The sequence below is a fragment of the Chaetodon trifascialis genome, chromosome 1, assembly GCF_039877785.1.
Source record: "Chaetodon trifascialis isolate fChaTrf1 chromosome 1, fChaTrf1.hap1, whole genome shotgun sequence".
NCBI classification, from domain to species: domain Eukaryota; kingdom Metazoa; phylum Chordata; class Actinopteri; order Chaetodontiformes; family Chaetodontidae; genus Chaetodon; species Chaetodon trifascialis.
This window is the reverse complement of record NC_092056.1, coordinates 25,925,007-25,940,633: the sequence shown is the minus strand read 5'-3', so window position 1 is coordinate 25,940,633 and position 15,627 is coordinate 25,925,007. Positions and strand designations below refer to the sequence as shown.

Below are 15,627 nucleotides of genomic sequence, written 5' to 3'. Positions count from 1 at the left end.
TATCGGAGGCTTGCAGATTTTTCCTGTGCTGATAACAGCACAGCTGTATGGTTTGGTGATTTGCAGGTGCAAAGACCTCTTGCAGTCTATTGAAACTGAATTCAGCTGAAAACTCCAATGTTTAAATTACAACCTTTATTTCAATAGCATTTCAATGACTATATTTTTCGATATGTAACAGGTTTTAAAGTGTGTCCAGGTCATATTTTTATTTGCAAAAACGGCCACAAAGTGAAATCTCTGAAATTATAGTGGTGCAGGTTTGTGAGTGAAAAGCGAGAGGCCAACGCAGTAACAGCAGCTTGTTTACATCCTCCCTCAACCTGCACTCATCTATATGGAAACCTCTAGATGCAATCAGTGATGGGTGGGTTCAATTTATATCAGCATCACTCTTATTCTTACACTATACAGTCTCCTTCTGTCATCTTAGATTGTAAGCAGTGTGTGTCAGTGTGCATGAGTGTGCCCGCCTGCTTACTAGTGTACACAGTGTAAACCTGTTTACACTGTTTGTTTACCAGTCTGACATGTTTCCAAAGCTGGTGACAATGTTGTTAAATTAGCAGTGATGTTCATCTCACTGGAAGAAAAGTGACACTAGTGTTCAAGCTGGTCAAGCATGAGAGAGTTCTGACTGGCTCATCAGTTCTTCTACTCAGTTATATTGACTTATTTGTTGATACCTAGCCTACAATTTAAGTCACATTTTGACTGCTTGTAACTTCTAATGCGTTAAAGAGAGTATAAGGGGATTTTAGACAAACAATTCCTGGAGTGTAAATGCAGAAAGAGTTCATTGAAGGTGGACCGCCTGTGTGTGATTACAGCAATGTGTAGCAACTGAGGCAAACATGTCAGACAGAAGAGTGGATGGATAAAATAGTGAAGTTAAATTAACAATGACCATGCTTCAGTTAATTTACATATGTAACAACAAAGATAGAAGTGTAGAGATTCTGATAAAACTGATAAAGTGTGATTAAAACTGATGGAAATCACAATTTGCTCGTGGAGATAAGAAATCCATCTATGAAACACCACCTCACTCCACTGCAAAGGAGAGGATAAGTGAAGTAAAAGTCAAGATAACAATCAAAAACTAACTTCTGAAAATGAGTTTGACAAAGAAATATACCGCATATGTGTTTCTGAGTCTGCTGATAAATGACAACCTTCACAATTTCACATTTTTGTCATTTCACCAACTATCTCATCTGGAGAAGCTTAATGATGGGTGCAACAATAGAATAAGCTTCAGTTGCTGGATCTTCAGCATGACAGGCGACAGTAAGGCCAACATTGATCCTCTAATGATTATGAATGATGATCAGGAGGGGTGCATCGAAGAGAATTAAAGCAAAAGATAAGGATAAAGATTATTCATAATTCTTAAAGGAAAAGTAGAGGTAGGATTCAGTGGGAAGTAGATGTTCAGTCTCTTCAGATTTGAAAAACAAAAATTCACTGTTCTTTTATCAGCTGGGAAAGTGTCAGAGACGTTTGGCCTACGAAATCCAGTCAAAACACATTTTGAATTAAAATGTATGTGTATCAACCTGAGGATGTTTTTCTCAACTCTTGGAAAGCAGATTTTAGAGGATGAAGCTTTGACAGCAGTGATGTGTTAGTGTCCCTGGTGGGGCTCTCACCCGGCAAACTGGCTGCCAGTTTCTGCCGACACTTCTGTTCTGATCTACTTTAAAACTGGGACATTTCTTCATATTTAACACTGACTTCAGAAATAAAATATCGTCTGATGGAAATACCAGAGGAGCAGGTGATATTTTTTTATAAATCATCTTCTCAACATGTTTATGACCAGATGGTCTGCAGAAATTTCAGAGAAAGACTCAGAGGAATGGTCACACTGAACTTATAATCTGCGCCTATGAATGAGGAAACTTTTCAGAGATTACAATTTTGGTGAACTCCTTTTGGGTAAAGCTCCGAAGAACAGTGCAAAAAATAAGTGCCTCCCATTTATTATCACAAGTTACATAACAAATTCAGAAGTGGAAAATTTTCAGCAAGAAGCATGAAGGGAAAAGTTCAAACACATAAACTGTGACCTGGAGGAGTAGGAAAATAGCTAATCACATCTTTAATATGGCGGCACGGTGGAGCAACACGTAGTGCGCGTGCCTCGCAGCAAGAAGGTCGCTGGTTCGATCCCCGGGTCGGATGGGCCCTCTTTGTGTGAAGTTTGCATGTTCTTCCCGTGCATGCATGGGTTCTCGCCAGGTACTCCGGCTTCCTCCCACAGACCAAAAACATGCTCATTAGGTTGATTGGTGACTCTAAAATTGCCCTTAGGTGTGAGTGTGAGCATGAATGCTTGTCTGTCTGTCTGTCTCTGTGATCGACTGGCGACCGGTTCAGGGTGTACCCCACCTCTCGCCTGTTGACATATATAGTATAGAAAATGGATGGATGGATGGACACCTTTAATACAGCATGTATTAATTGCAGTGACTGTTTGATAAACCCCTCCCCCAGACAGCAGCTGTCCAATCAGTGATTAGCAACCATAACTCGGCAGTGCAGCCTGTCTTTTCTCAGCATCTCAAAGCAATGTGCATGAGGCTGTAGTAAGAGAGGGACTTCGTATTGAAAGAGTTTTGATGGTGGAGTCGTTTTTCCCTCTCCAAAACCGAAAACTCATGAGCAAAACTGTAAGGAATGAATTAAACTGTCTGCTTTAACGTAAACTGCAAATTTTAGCATGTCTGGATAATGAGCTTACTGCCTACGGTAGAAACCTAACCCAGTGTTACCTTAAGGCCAAGAAGCATTTCATACTACATTTTGTGGGGTTATCAAGCAGCAACCTCCGGGGCTAAAAAATGAAGCCAAAGTTGAAGTGCCAAAAACTGCAGTTTTCCAAAAGTGAGTCAATCCCCAAAGACCCCATGTTTACAGCCTGGCACAAAAAACTGTTTTGGTCTCTATACCTGTTTCCCTCATTCATGACAACTGCATGGAGATTAATTTTTATATAACTCACCCGCTTGCATTACATTAAGGCTGAAAGCTCTGCATAATTATGAGCATGGCCACTTTGAGTGACAGCTAGCTGCAAGGTTTCAGCAACCAGCCTTCATTTGGCTGTTTTAGCTGCATCCATGCTCCACCCATTTGGAGTTAGTCAGGCACCATCTTCAAAGCCATTTTCACAGAGCCAGCATCATAATGGCTCTTCAGAAACCTATGATTGACGTCACAGAGGCTACATCCATATTTTATACCTTTATGTCTATGGAGGCTATCAGTGAAGAGTAGAGTGAATTTAAAAATGTGTACGAAAAGTGCAGAGTAGCCTCGCACAGCCAAGCAGTTATTTTAGAATGAAAACTCTCCACTGCAGCGTAAGAGTGATGCTATTCTTTTATTTCCATGTCTTGTAAACTTGTTAGAAATGAGAAGCTGCTTTCGTTTACCTCTATCTGAAGTGAAGGACCTGCTGTTTCTCAAAGCACTAAGAATTTGGAGTGGTAATTCCAGCGCTTCCAACTCTCATGTGTTGACTGGGAGACTCATGCAGTTGACACTTTTCACACACTTTCATGCCACACACATCTATTTTCTCACGCAGTGAAATACAAATTGAGAACTGTTAATGTCACAGTGCAAAGAGCGGTTGCTGACGGCACATTGACAGACAAGACAGAGCCACACAGCGCAGCAGCAGCGCCGTGCAGCACAGACTTATTCAGACCATCAGGACCAAATGAGAAATAAACACAAATCTATTATACTGTCGCTTGTTCTCATACATACTATAATCTCAGTCAGAGACTCATCTGGCAGGAGTGTCTTTCCCTGTCCTCTCACAGGCAGTGACAGAGGTACAATGGTTATAACCTGTGTCTCTGTCACCCTGGAACTTTCTCATGATTCCCAAAAAGAGGCTTGGAGGTCGGTATAATGAAATCTGAAATCTAGTGATATACATTTTTGGTTAACATTAAACAAGGTCGCCAACACAGTCTCATGCTGTAAAGCACGTCTGACGTCAAATAAGAAGAAGCCTCAAAGCCACTCCTTCATGACAACAATGATAACAACTAAATAGGCTTTCTGTGCACACAGGACAAATTCTGAACATCAGGCTGTTTGTGTGGCTTTAGAGGCACACACACACACACACTGCTCCGACATCAAGTTAAAGTTAATTTCACATCCATGACAAATTGAAATGTTTATAAGAAAAATACAATTTAAATGCAATTACGAAGAGCTAAGTTAATTAATCAGACTTATCAATATTGCGACACTAAAACCACCTCAAGGGCTGAGTAGCCTCCTACAAATTTGAAATCGTGCATTGGTCTGTATCCTAGCTCTTACTCGTCAGACAGTCTCATTGGTTAATAGCTTCATTTAGCTGCCATGGTGATGAAGATGAACTGCCTTTGTAGTCTTATCAGTTGTAGTGTGTACTACCTTAATTTGATGTTGCATTCGTTGATAAAATGTCGGGGCACCACCTTCCTCTGCAGGACTGCAGAAATTAACTGCTATAACGCTGATAAATACTAACGAATGAACTAACGGTAAACCAGTCTGATAATCTGAAGTGTAAATTCTGGATACAGGGATCGTAAATATTCAGTTCAAAAGGACACCGTCTAACCAGGACTTAAATCAAAATATCATTTATTAAGCAGAATTGTGGATAATGGGTAATGTACCATGAACAATAAGACAGAAGATGGGAGGTGATATGACAGAACACACAAGAAACTTATGGCAACACAAGGGTAAATAAATTGGCGATAGTGAGAGGCAGTCTAAAGGAATAATGGGGACGCGAACGCAGAGTTAAGGGAAAGACGATTAATGGAGAGAATTTGGACGAATTGACCTAATCTTAACCTCACGGACCAACTCTTATTCAAACCCACTTAGCGTGCCTACTTGGTTGCTGGCGTCCCGTTGTGCTCTGCTCCGAACTGGCTCGAAGACGTTCCAGATGTTCGTCCGCGGCTCGATCTGCTTGGTGGTCTAGTGGAAGGCCCAGACCTCCAAGATGACAAACTGGTGCGGAACGGGGCGTCTCTGGAACTGGTTCGGCGGTCGGTTACAGATGATGGACTGCTCCAGATGGTTGTGAACCGGACCAAGGATCAACAGCTGGCCGCAGGGTTTGGTTCGGTTGAGTCCGTGACGGATTATTTTAGACTGATAGTACAAATTAAGAGTCTCTTCGATGGCCGGTCGAAGAAGGCTACGAAATTAGTATTACTTGCCTAAATTTACTAATGAAAACAAAACAAAACGTTGGGCTAAAGAGGAAGTTAACTTTGAGGTTTACGGCAAATTATAAGAATACGTCTTCTGAAGATTATTTATGCTACCCGGAATGGCTTGGAGTAGCTCGAAGACGAAAACTTAAGGAGCAAAACGACTGTGCAAAACTTAAGACAAAAGCAAAGAAAAGAACTCAGCTGAGAGTAACTAGACGTGAAAAGAAACAAAGGAACAGAACTAAAAACCAACTAACAAAACTAAAAATCTACTAAGACGGAACAAAAAAACAAAAACTAAACCAAAAATCTACTACAAATCTACTAACTGAAACGCGCACTACACACAGTTTTTAAAGGTCGCTCCGGGGCGTGTCGAAAGGCAGGCCATCGAATCACGTGAGACTCTTTGAGACGCGCGGTGTAATCTCGCCTCATGGAGCTGAACTAATCAAAGAATCATACGAGGGACTCATCTGCTTCTCACTATGGTCAATCACATATAATTTCAATGACCAATTTTCAATGACATTTCAACATTGTTCACAGCATGCATTAGACACTTTCTATGGTTGGGTGAAAACATTAAATGATAATCATGGTACAGTTTTATCCCAACAGGTATAATAACTCAATGAATAACTAATACAAAAATAAAGGTAGGAATAAAGAGAGGCAGATTATATTTGTCAAAATGATTATCACGATTATGGTTATTTATCGAAAAATTCAAGCATATTCAATCTGACGGTTAGGAAACTCTGGATGGCAGTATGGTTTTGTGGTGACAATTCATACAAACTTTTATAAAACCGTTAAAATCAAAACTTGGTCATACTTCAGGTCAGAGATACGGGAAAAACATCAATATTATGCGTACAACGAGTCCTGTAAGTTGAAAACATGAAAAGTTAAGTTTAACATAAAAGTCTGGTTATCTTGGAGTGTTGAGGAAAATCACACAAGCATACTCAAGTTGCCTCAATGGATGTCCGGTTTACGACCCATCAGCATTTGCTGATGTTTGTGGATGTTCCTCTGGAGCCTGGCGTTTGTCTCTCCAGACAGTTTTATTGTCTTGATCTCTCTTGGGGCTATCAGGAGAGAATTAGCATTGCCATGAGAAACATAGTGAGGAGAAGGCCACCTTTGATGTTGAGGTGTCTGTGTCCCTGGCTTCCCTGAAAAGAAAACATGGAGGAGATGTCTCTTGTCCAGACATCTTTTCTCTCTTCGAAATCAGATTGCATTATAGGTAAACCAGATGGTCTACAATTCAATCAGTTGGCGGGTTTACACCTCCATTTCCCTTGAGTATCACCAAAAAGGAGGGAAAGAAGGGGTCAGTTAAAGGCCGGTTCTGCTACACAGTAAATATGTGTGAAAGCACCTCTGACATGATCAATAAGAAAAATATGACAAATCCAAACAAACTAGTTCAGCTAAGAACTCCTCTCCTGTCTTCTTTTTCTAGGATGGCCTTCTTGTTTAATAAAATCTTTTTTTTTTTTCATACAATGTCACTATTTGCAGATGTAACGACTTGCCAACCTTCCAGATTCGTCCTGAGAGTCCCATTTCTCCATGCCCCTTCAACCCTGTCCTCCCGACTGCACATTTCAGTGACAAAATTGCTTCACAAATTCACTTTAATGCAGGATAACAGTCTCTGAAATTAACAGTTTTCTGGGGGAAGATTCCCAGATACCCTGGTTGGGTTTGGTCTCCTGTTGTTATGATGTCATGTTGATCTACCTTGTTTATTCGTCGCTGACGTCATGATTATTGGCTTGGCTTTAAATCTAGAAATGCTTTAAAATTGTGAATTTGGCTGCTGAACTTTTTAAACAAAATTCATGGGGTATGATGAGTGATGACCCCGACCCGTGTTGTGGGTACTGTCACTTCTCATGCATGCCCCATCTTCACCCATACTGAATCTCTCTCCAGACTAAATTGAAAAGTTGGCCGCCCTGTAATTCTTCCACCATTATCGCGGTAAACTGCATATGTGGGGTGCACAAACTGAAAGCTTGACAGGCAAAGCAATGTAAAGGGGGGCAGAGCTTCGCAAAAGGTCAACTGGAAATTGTGGGCAAATTAACTGCTTCATCTGCAGAAAGAGATTAAACAGCATTAGGTCTCGCAAGAGGCTGAACAACACTGACCGGCTTCAGGGTTTCAGGCTGCCTCTCTCTTACGTTTGCTGATGACGAACAGATCCAACAGCTCAAGAGCTCCTGCTGCAGTTATGTACTGTCCCCAGTGCGCCTTTGCAGTGAGATCTTGAGCAGAAAAAGGTTTGGGTCAGATTTAGAGAAGAGTGGTTTACAAATATCAAACAACGTGTCTGAATAATTCAATAATGAATACATAGTAAATTCAATGCCTTCCCCTGTATGTACTGTTGAAGTGGTTGGATTGCAATTACAAATGAATTTGATTGAGAAGGTCCCATTCATTTCTAAATCGTGATTTGATTGAATATTTAATAGCTTTCTTTTGGCCCTTCACCTGGGCTTTTGTTTCCTGTTGTTAAGACTTAAACATCCTCGCATCATTTTGTTCACGTTTTAAGCAGAGAGCTGCTGTGCACCTTGAGCTGTGACATCCAGCCCTGTAAACTGTAGTGATAAGCACTCATCTTTATCTAAATGTGTTGTTGTATAAATATACAAGTGAATATTTATAGAAGCACTGGAGTTTTCATGGTAAGCCTACAAGCTGTTGTGTGAGTGAGGCATGAAGAGCAGTTCTGTTCAGTAGTCAGCAACTCCTACTCCTCCCCAACTCTTTCAACCTGAGCCTGGCAGGTGTCGAGGGTAAAAGGTACTCTGATTCCTACCAGACGCCACACTTTGTCTCACTCCTCTTTTTTCCTCTATCTCTGTCTTTCTCATTTATTCTGCCTCTTACTCGTGTTGGTGTTGTTAACTTGCAAGATTCGTTGCACTTGTTAGGGTAATTACTCGAAGAATGAGCTTCAATTTTGTGATCACAAACATTGCAAGCAATAACAAGATGGGAGGGAAAATACTGAAGGTCACGATATCCGAAAAAGAAAGACTTAACTGTCCAGTGAGTCTAAAACGGTCCTGTTAGAGATAAATATTAGGAAAAAATAGTGACTGTTTTTTCACTCTGCTCAGCTAGTTGTTTTATTTCCCTCATAAATAGATATTTTACAATTCTTTTCTCATTCGAAAATGTCACCCCATGTTGTTTCGATGAAACCGTTACAGCCAGGGAATCCAGAAAAGATATTTGAAGCATGGCAGGTCCAATGCCATGTCACTCTCTTAAGTAGCTCCAGAGTCAGATGAAATATTTTTTACAGTTTGACAGTGTCACACATTCATTTTCCCAGACTTCACACTTATATTAAGAGAAATATTCAAATATTCAAGATTGATCTTTTTATTGATTCAACATTACATCAAAGAGAGAATATAACAGTCTTGTGCATCATTTTGCACACACTTCCTTGTATGAAATATTTTATACTGTATCTTTAGAAACTTGAAATCTTGACTAGAATTTTAAATGCTACAAGTAGCTGCACCCAAAGTGCAGCAGCTACAGCTCCCAGTACACTGTCTCCTTGCATGTACTCTGACTCAGACTTTCACTTCTTCATGTTCTGTCTCTCCTTCTCTTCTTTTTTCTCTTTTGCATTTCTTCAGTCCTTGGTTTTAGAAATACAGAAAAAATATTACGTCTCCTTCAAAGAATGTTTTTTCTGCAAATCCAGCATGGTTTTCTGTCCCATAAAAATGTACAAAAGTTTAATATCTGAGGAAAGGTTTTCTAAAATGACTCTCTGTTTTTCCCTCTGCCCCCCTTTTCTCTCCTTGTCTGTCTGTGATTTAGTTGTCCAGCATATAAAGCGGAGAGACATCATCCTGAAAAGGGAGTTGGGTGAAGGAGCTTTCGGTAAAGTCTTCCTGGCAGAGTGTTACAACCTCAGCCCCACCAAGGACAAGATGCTGGTGGCTGTCAAGGTACATTTTCACTGTGTGGTTGTGTGTGTGCGTATGTGTGTTTTAAACAGCATAAAAGGAATCTTTTGACATTTTGTGTATCGTTCACTTTCTTTCTGGAGAGTTAGATAAGAAGATTGACATTACTTTTATGTCTTTCAGATAATTCAGTGGTAATTGGACTGCATGTGTAGCACTTTTTTTTGTCTAATGATCACTCAAAGTGCTTTTTTACATCACAAGTCTGCATTCACCCATACATTCAGCTAGGATAAGCCACCTGCTCACTCACTCACTCACTCACTCACTCACTCACTCACTCACTCACTCACTCACTCACTCACTCACTCACTAATGACACAGCCCAAGGAAGCTTCATCATGGCAGAGGCCAGGGATCGAACCGCCAACCTTCTGTTAAGTGGATGACCGTTCTACCTGCTGAGCCACAGCTGCATAAGCTAAAAGTAGAAATAGGGAAACAGCTCGCCCACCTGGTTCTCTGCAAAAGTAACAAAATTTTCCTGCCAGCCACCTCTAAAGTTCACTGATTAACATATTCTATCTTGTTTATTTAATCCTTATAGACACTTAAGTGTGTGTTATAACCGGGGGTGCGTTATGTGCCCGGTGTGGCTGTGTCCAAAATCACTCCCTATTTACTATAAAACAATGATGGTAATAATAACAATAATGAAAAAAAAAATGTAATGTGACGGTCACACATATAACTTTCTGCAGCAGTGCCTCTCATTGTATAGATGCCACGGTTATGTTGTGCAGGTAATTGTTAGTACACAGTAAAATGGAGCAAAGGATGAGTGAGCATTCCTATAGTATTCATGTTAAATGCTGTTTTGACCTATCACCAGGCCCTGCAGCTGCAGACTGTGCCATCAAGTGTACTGATCCTTCTGGCAGGCGACACCATTTTCAAGCTCTGACCTAACTTACCGTTAAACTGCTGTTAAATCCTATTCTCACTCAAGCAAAGAGCAGATACACAGCAGCTTGACCCGGTTTTATATCTACATTATGTCTGCTTTGGCTAAACTGGCGTGGCTGGCCCCTCTGGCAGTAGCTACTAGTTAGCAACCCCTCCGGTATTAAGAACTCTGCAGCTGGAATGGTTGGAGTGATTTCAGACACAGCCACAATCTGACACATAAGCTTGGCTACAATAACTGTCTCTGATTGTGGCTTCATAGTTAATGGAGACATACGAGAGTGGTATCGATCTTCTTATCCAACTCCCAGCAAGAAGTGAGCACGTACCATTGTTTTTTCCTCCATGAACCAGGCACAAATTGAATCACTACAATGTTATACAGTATTTGTCACTGATAGACATGAGCAAAACAAACATTTATCAGTATGAAAATGTCACCAATGAATATTGTCATTTAGAGGACTTTGATATCTGTAACCTGATGCACAATGTAGACAAAAAGATTTTTAAAAAAGTGTTCTGTTTGGTGGGTGAGGCCTCTCCCAACCTCTATCTGTCTTTGTACCCATTCTGAACCTGTCTAAATATCAGCCAAGGGACTAGCAATTACTGTGAAGCAAAGTTAATACCCCAGTGAACTTGATGCTTTGTTTTAAAGCACTTAAAGCATTTAGAACCATCGCCCCTGTGTGCTGGCTATCAGTGCTTTCACAGTGCTGACACTAAGTTGTGCTTGGCAGCTTCCAGTGTGGATACCAGGAAGTGCATAAATGTGAAGCGGGGTGACGCTGAATATGAGGTTGCAGACTCAGCAAACCTACCCAGGAAAAAGAAATTACAGTCAGAAAACCACCACGACCTTGACAACAGGAGAAGTTAGTGTAAGAATAAAGGTGGTGATGACGGAGTGTCTGGCTGTCACTTCCTTTTCTTGCCATTACAGGATTAACAAAAAGAATCTCAGAGAACTTGAATCTGTTTTGTAATAAGCCTGCTATACAATGTCCTTTTAAACACAATGCAATGTGCATTTTCATCTGAACATGTTCCTGTCTGCGATAAAGCAGAAAGGATCTCTCTGAATACATTTAAAGGTCAACAAAGGGAAAATTCATTGCAGCTCTTTCCTTCAATTTATTGTAGTCGAGCACTTGAAGGTATTGTTTTGGAGGGACGCCCAGACAAGAAACATTTCCTTAAGAGTGCGGTTTGATTTGGTAATAGAATTTTATGGCCATTTTACCTACTCTGCTGTACATCTCAACCACCTCCAGCACTTCACTGCAAGAAGAGCACATGCAGTATGAGTGCACGTATTTCCATCCCAAGGTCTTTCCATCTGTAATAATGTCAGCGGCAGGCTGGGAAAGCTGGACTCAAGGCCAGGGAGATCAAGAGAAGCAAGTTGTGGTGTTTTCTTGTTGCTGATTAAGTGTCAGTGCTGCCTGCTGTAAGGCACATTATTGCTGCTATTTAATTTTTTTAATGCTTTTTGATACTCTTCAACTGATATCCCATCAAGATCCGATATTTCATGTGAGTTCCACTTCCAGCAGAGTTCAGAGATCATTACTTGATCATTTTTCCAATCAGATCAATTTGTTATGGGTACGGTTGTTCCAGTCAGCTGCACGTGTCCTCCCTGAGCTTTACAGCTGTGGTGATCTCTGGCCTAAAAAAAAGACAAAAAAACAAAAAACTATGTACAAGACTATTAGGTTGATATAGTGCATAGCCACCTACTGTATACTGTACAACAAATGAACAATGAACAATTCATGCATTATTAGAATGACAGTACTTCCATTTAACTGTTATCCCTGGCATCCATGAACGATCACAGTAATTTACCATCAGACAGATGACTAGCAAAATGAATTGTAAGATATTAAGCCATGCACAGGTCGATTCAGGAGTCAGAGAAAAAGGAGGCTGGGTTTTCTGAGCATTTGGACTGGCCTGTCAAGTGTTCATCCACAACCATCCATTCTAATGTTTTCCCGTTCTGGATGCATAAATCTGACTTCTTATTTTCCCTTGCAGACACTTAAAGATCCCAACTTGTCGGCAAGAAAGGACTTCCAGAGGGAGGCAGAGCTGCTGACCAATCTGCAGCACGACCACATTGTTAAATTCTACGGAGTGTGTGTAGATGGAGACCCTCTCATCATGGTGTTCGAATACATGAAGCATGGAGACCTCAACAAATTCCTCAGGTCAGTTCTTCCCCCATGGTTCAAGTCAATTTATTCAACCTTAACATGCCAGGCTAGGGCTGGCTAAGCCAATTAGAAATTCATCATACTGTGAACAGACAGTCGTAATCTGAACTGAATTCCACTGCCAATGTTTGTTTGTGTGTGCTTACCTGTACCTGCCAACCTGGTTGGATTTTAGATAGAAGCGCTCAGTATCTCATTGACTGTATGCGAATGTAAAACTTAAAGGGATAGCTTGGATCTTTCTCAGCTGTAGAATTTCCTATGCATGCCACGCACTGTATTATGGCCCAGATCAGTTGGAAGAGACAACAAATACAAGACAATAAAAATGAGGGCTTGCAAGTATACAGTATGGAAGTATACAGGATAAGACCTTTTGCAGGTGCAGACTGAATGGGCTGAAAGAGAATGCTTTCTGTACTGGTTGTTTGGTAAGTCATTTGTAGGTGTTAAGCATTATATTACCTGGTGGTTTAGTATAGCAGTTGTCCTCAGCAAGCGTCTATGTAGCTTGTTTAGCCGTGGTTTTACATAGTCCTCTTCAGAAAAATGATCACTGCAAACGTTGTCACAATGTTATGTGTGCAGTTTTGCTCATGGTTGAGAAAATATAGTGCAAGAGGAAAGAGCTGTCTGATGGAAAGGTAAAGTGCTGAAAATATACTAAATATAGCAAACCCTTGAGCTGAAATGGATTTTAGGTGGCTAAAATATGTTTTGCTGCCACCCCTGACAGCAGTACATTGCTTTGCTTTCTACACCAGTGCTTCTGCTGCGTCTCCAAACTCGGGGCATGCCAACTGTGGGTAATACACTATGGATAAGTTTCTCACACAACCCCACGTCAGAAATCCTGAGCTATCTCTTTAAGTAGGTCCAAGAAAACTAGAATTCTTTGTCAAATTCCAGCTGCAGATACAATATCCAGCCAACTTTACAGCTTTCTGGGTTACCAAACATGAGCGCTTTAGTGCTTTTGTTCCCTAATGTCAGACCGTACCGAGGGAAGTGACCTCCGATAAGCCTCAACAAAAGCGACACGATGCCGGTACAGCGAGCGCTTTGGTAATGGGAAGCTTCAGTGGGGTTGATGTCAGTGTGCATAGGAGGAGTCTGGGATAGAAATGTGTTGTTTCAAGTGCACTGACAGCGGCGGTGTGTGTGCGGTCTATCTCGTTTTTGAAGTTTGAGCAATAGTTGAAAAAATGACATGTTACGATTGACTGTGAGTGTGTGTGTGTGTGTGTGTGTGTGTGTGTGTGTGTGTGTGTGTGTGTGTGTGTACGTGTGTGTGGGTATGTGGATTCAAGAGTGCGTGAAGACTTTCTGTTGGGAAATCATTCCTGAAATGAAAGGCAATGTCGCGAATGATGAAATTCTTTCATGCAAGGTGCAAGATGTGGCTGATTTTTGGTGTATTGGTCCTGTTGGTCACACTTAACAAATGAGATGTGTGGAGAATCGTTAGGAATGAATAGAGTATCTGATGTGTGGGTCCAGTTCAACCTTCAGATAATCAGAGGGCAGCCTGCACTCATTCAGCCACTATGAGATGTCTGTGAAGTAAAATAGGGACAAAAAGACACACGCTTTTAAAAGGTACTAATCCCTCTACAGTGGAGCTGAATTATTATGCACACACTTCTAAAACAAAGATCACTGAATTGCCTGAGAGAACTTGTTCTGGTTAATGTAAAACCTAAAGTTAATAGGCTGGAATACATGATTATCACTACACTGCTCTAAAATCACCCAAAACTCATGTTACAGCTACAGAATTAATAAAAACAGGACAAACACTTTACAATTAATCATCACAATTAAAGCTGCTCGCAGGTTATTGTAATTTTTAAATAACAGTCTCTCTTTATTATGCTAATTGTTCTCAATAGGTAGGAAAAGGCACCAATACTGCCAGGATGAGGGTTTTCTAGCACTGTAAGGAGCTTTGGGTTACTTATTAAAGGGGCTGTCAGGTTACTGCCTGACATGCTGAAAAGGCGTTAAAGGTTTCTACATCCAGTGGTTATTAAAGTAAGAGCATGCAGTTTTTAAAAATTAAATAACACAAATATCAATATCCTCTTAAAAATGAAAAGTTTCATTCATTAGTTATGTTACTCACCTTTGCTTAATTCACTGAGTGGTGTTGCTGCTACAGTCTTACTCTGCCTGGTATGACCAGAGGCTTATGGTGTTGTTAGATAGATGTCGTTGCATGACTGACATCGCTGAGTCAGTCCACTGACATTATGACTTCTCTCTTCTCGTGTGACTGTTACTCTGTTTTTTGTAATTACCATTTCCGGCTACCGCGAAAGTTCCACTTGAAAACATAGACTAGATAACTCATTCATTAATATTATCATCAACATTATTTTTTTGTCACCCAGAGCCCACGGCCCAGACGCCATGATCCTGGTGGACGGTCAGCCACTGCAGTCCAATGGAGAGCTGGGCCTTTCCCAGATGCTGCACATCGCCACCCAGATTGCCTCGGGTATGGTCTACCTGGCCTCCCAGCACTTTGTCCACAGAGATCTGGCAACCCGTAATTGCCTGGTGGGCAATGGTCTGCTGGTCAAGATTGGAGACTTCGGCATGTCCAGGGACATCTACAGCAGTGACTACTACAGGGTAAGACTTCTCCAGGATCCTTATTTATGCTTGTCCTGTGCTATCAAAATACTGCGAGCTGGAAAGGTTCAGACTGCTAAAGTGATTAACATGGAAAAATTGCTAACTTTTCAAATCCTTTGAAATCCTTTGGCTGCTAACTAAAACAATGTTTTAAAGGGGTGAAGACTGATGCTCTCTCTCGGGTCATTTTTTGTTTATATGTTTTTGTTTCCTTCTTTTCTTTTCAAAGAAGAGATAACAGCTCTCGTTCTCCAGTGCAACCCTCATACATTCATACTTGGATGGAGAGGTTTAGCCGTATGGCAGGAGATGAGCCTGCTGAGCCTCCAGCCTGATGCTTAGAGGCTTGTTTACGTTGTATATAGCTCGCCATTCATGTCCTCTACTGTTTAACATGATTAGCAACTCTGAACACAGCAAACCAGGCAGCAACTGCTGGGCTGAGGAATTTGGTATTTTGCTGAATAAATAAGTGGATATTATGGAGTGATGGCTGCTACTGATCTGGATTCCTTAAACAGCCTGGTCTTGTGAAATGACTTTAGGTGTGCCTGATTCTGTTTTCCCAGCGTGACAGCTGGGCCGGTT

The 15,627-nt window shown here is 41.0% G+C and overlaps 1 protein-coding gene across 2 annotated transcripts in view; it reads left to right on the top strand.

The window, feature by feature from the left end:
- ntrk3b (neurotrophic tyrosine kinase, receptor, type 3b) overlaps positions 1–15,627 on the top strand; it is a 194,318-nt gene that overhangs the window by 155,921 nt on the left and 22,770 nt on the right. For both annotated transcript variants that reach the window (XM_070970084.1, XM_070970076.1), the window contains 3 exons: positions 9,120–9,250; positions 12,221–12,393; positions 14,793–15,036. In XM_070970084.1, coding sequence (XP_070826185.1) covers positions 9,120–9,250; positions 12,221–12,393; positions 14,793–15,036 — 548 coding nt within the window. The remainder of the gene's footprint in view (positions 1–9,119; positions 9,251–12,220; positions 12,394–14,792; positions 15,037–15,627) is intronic.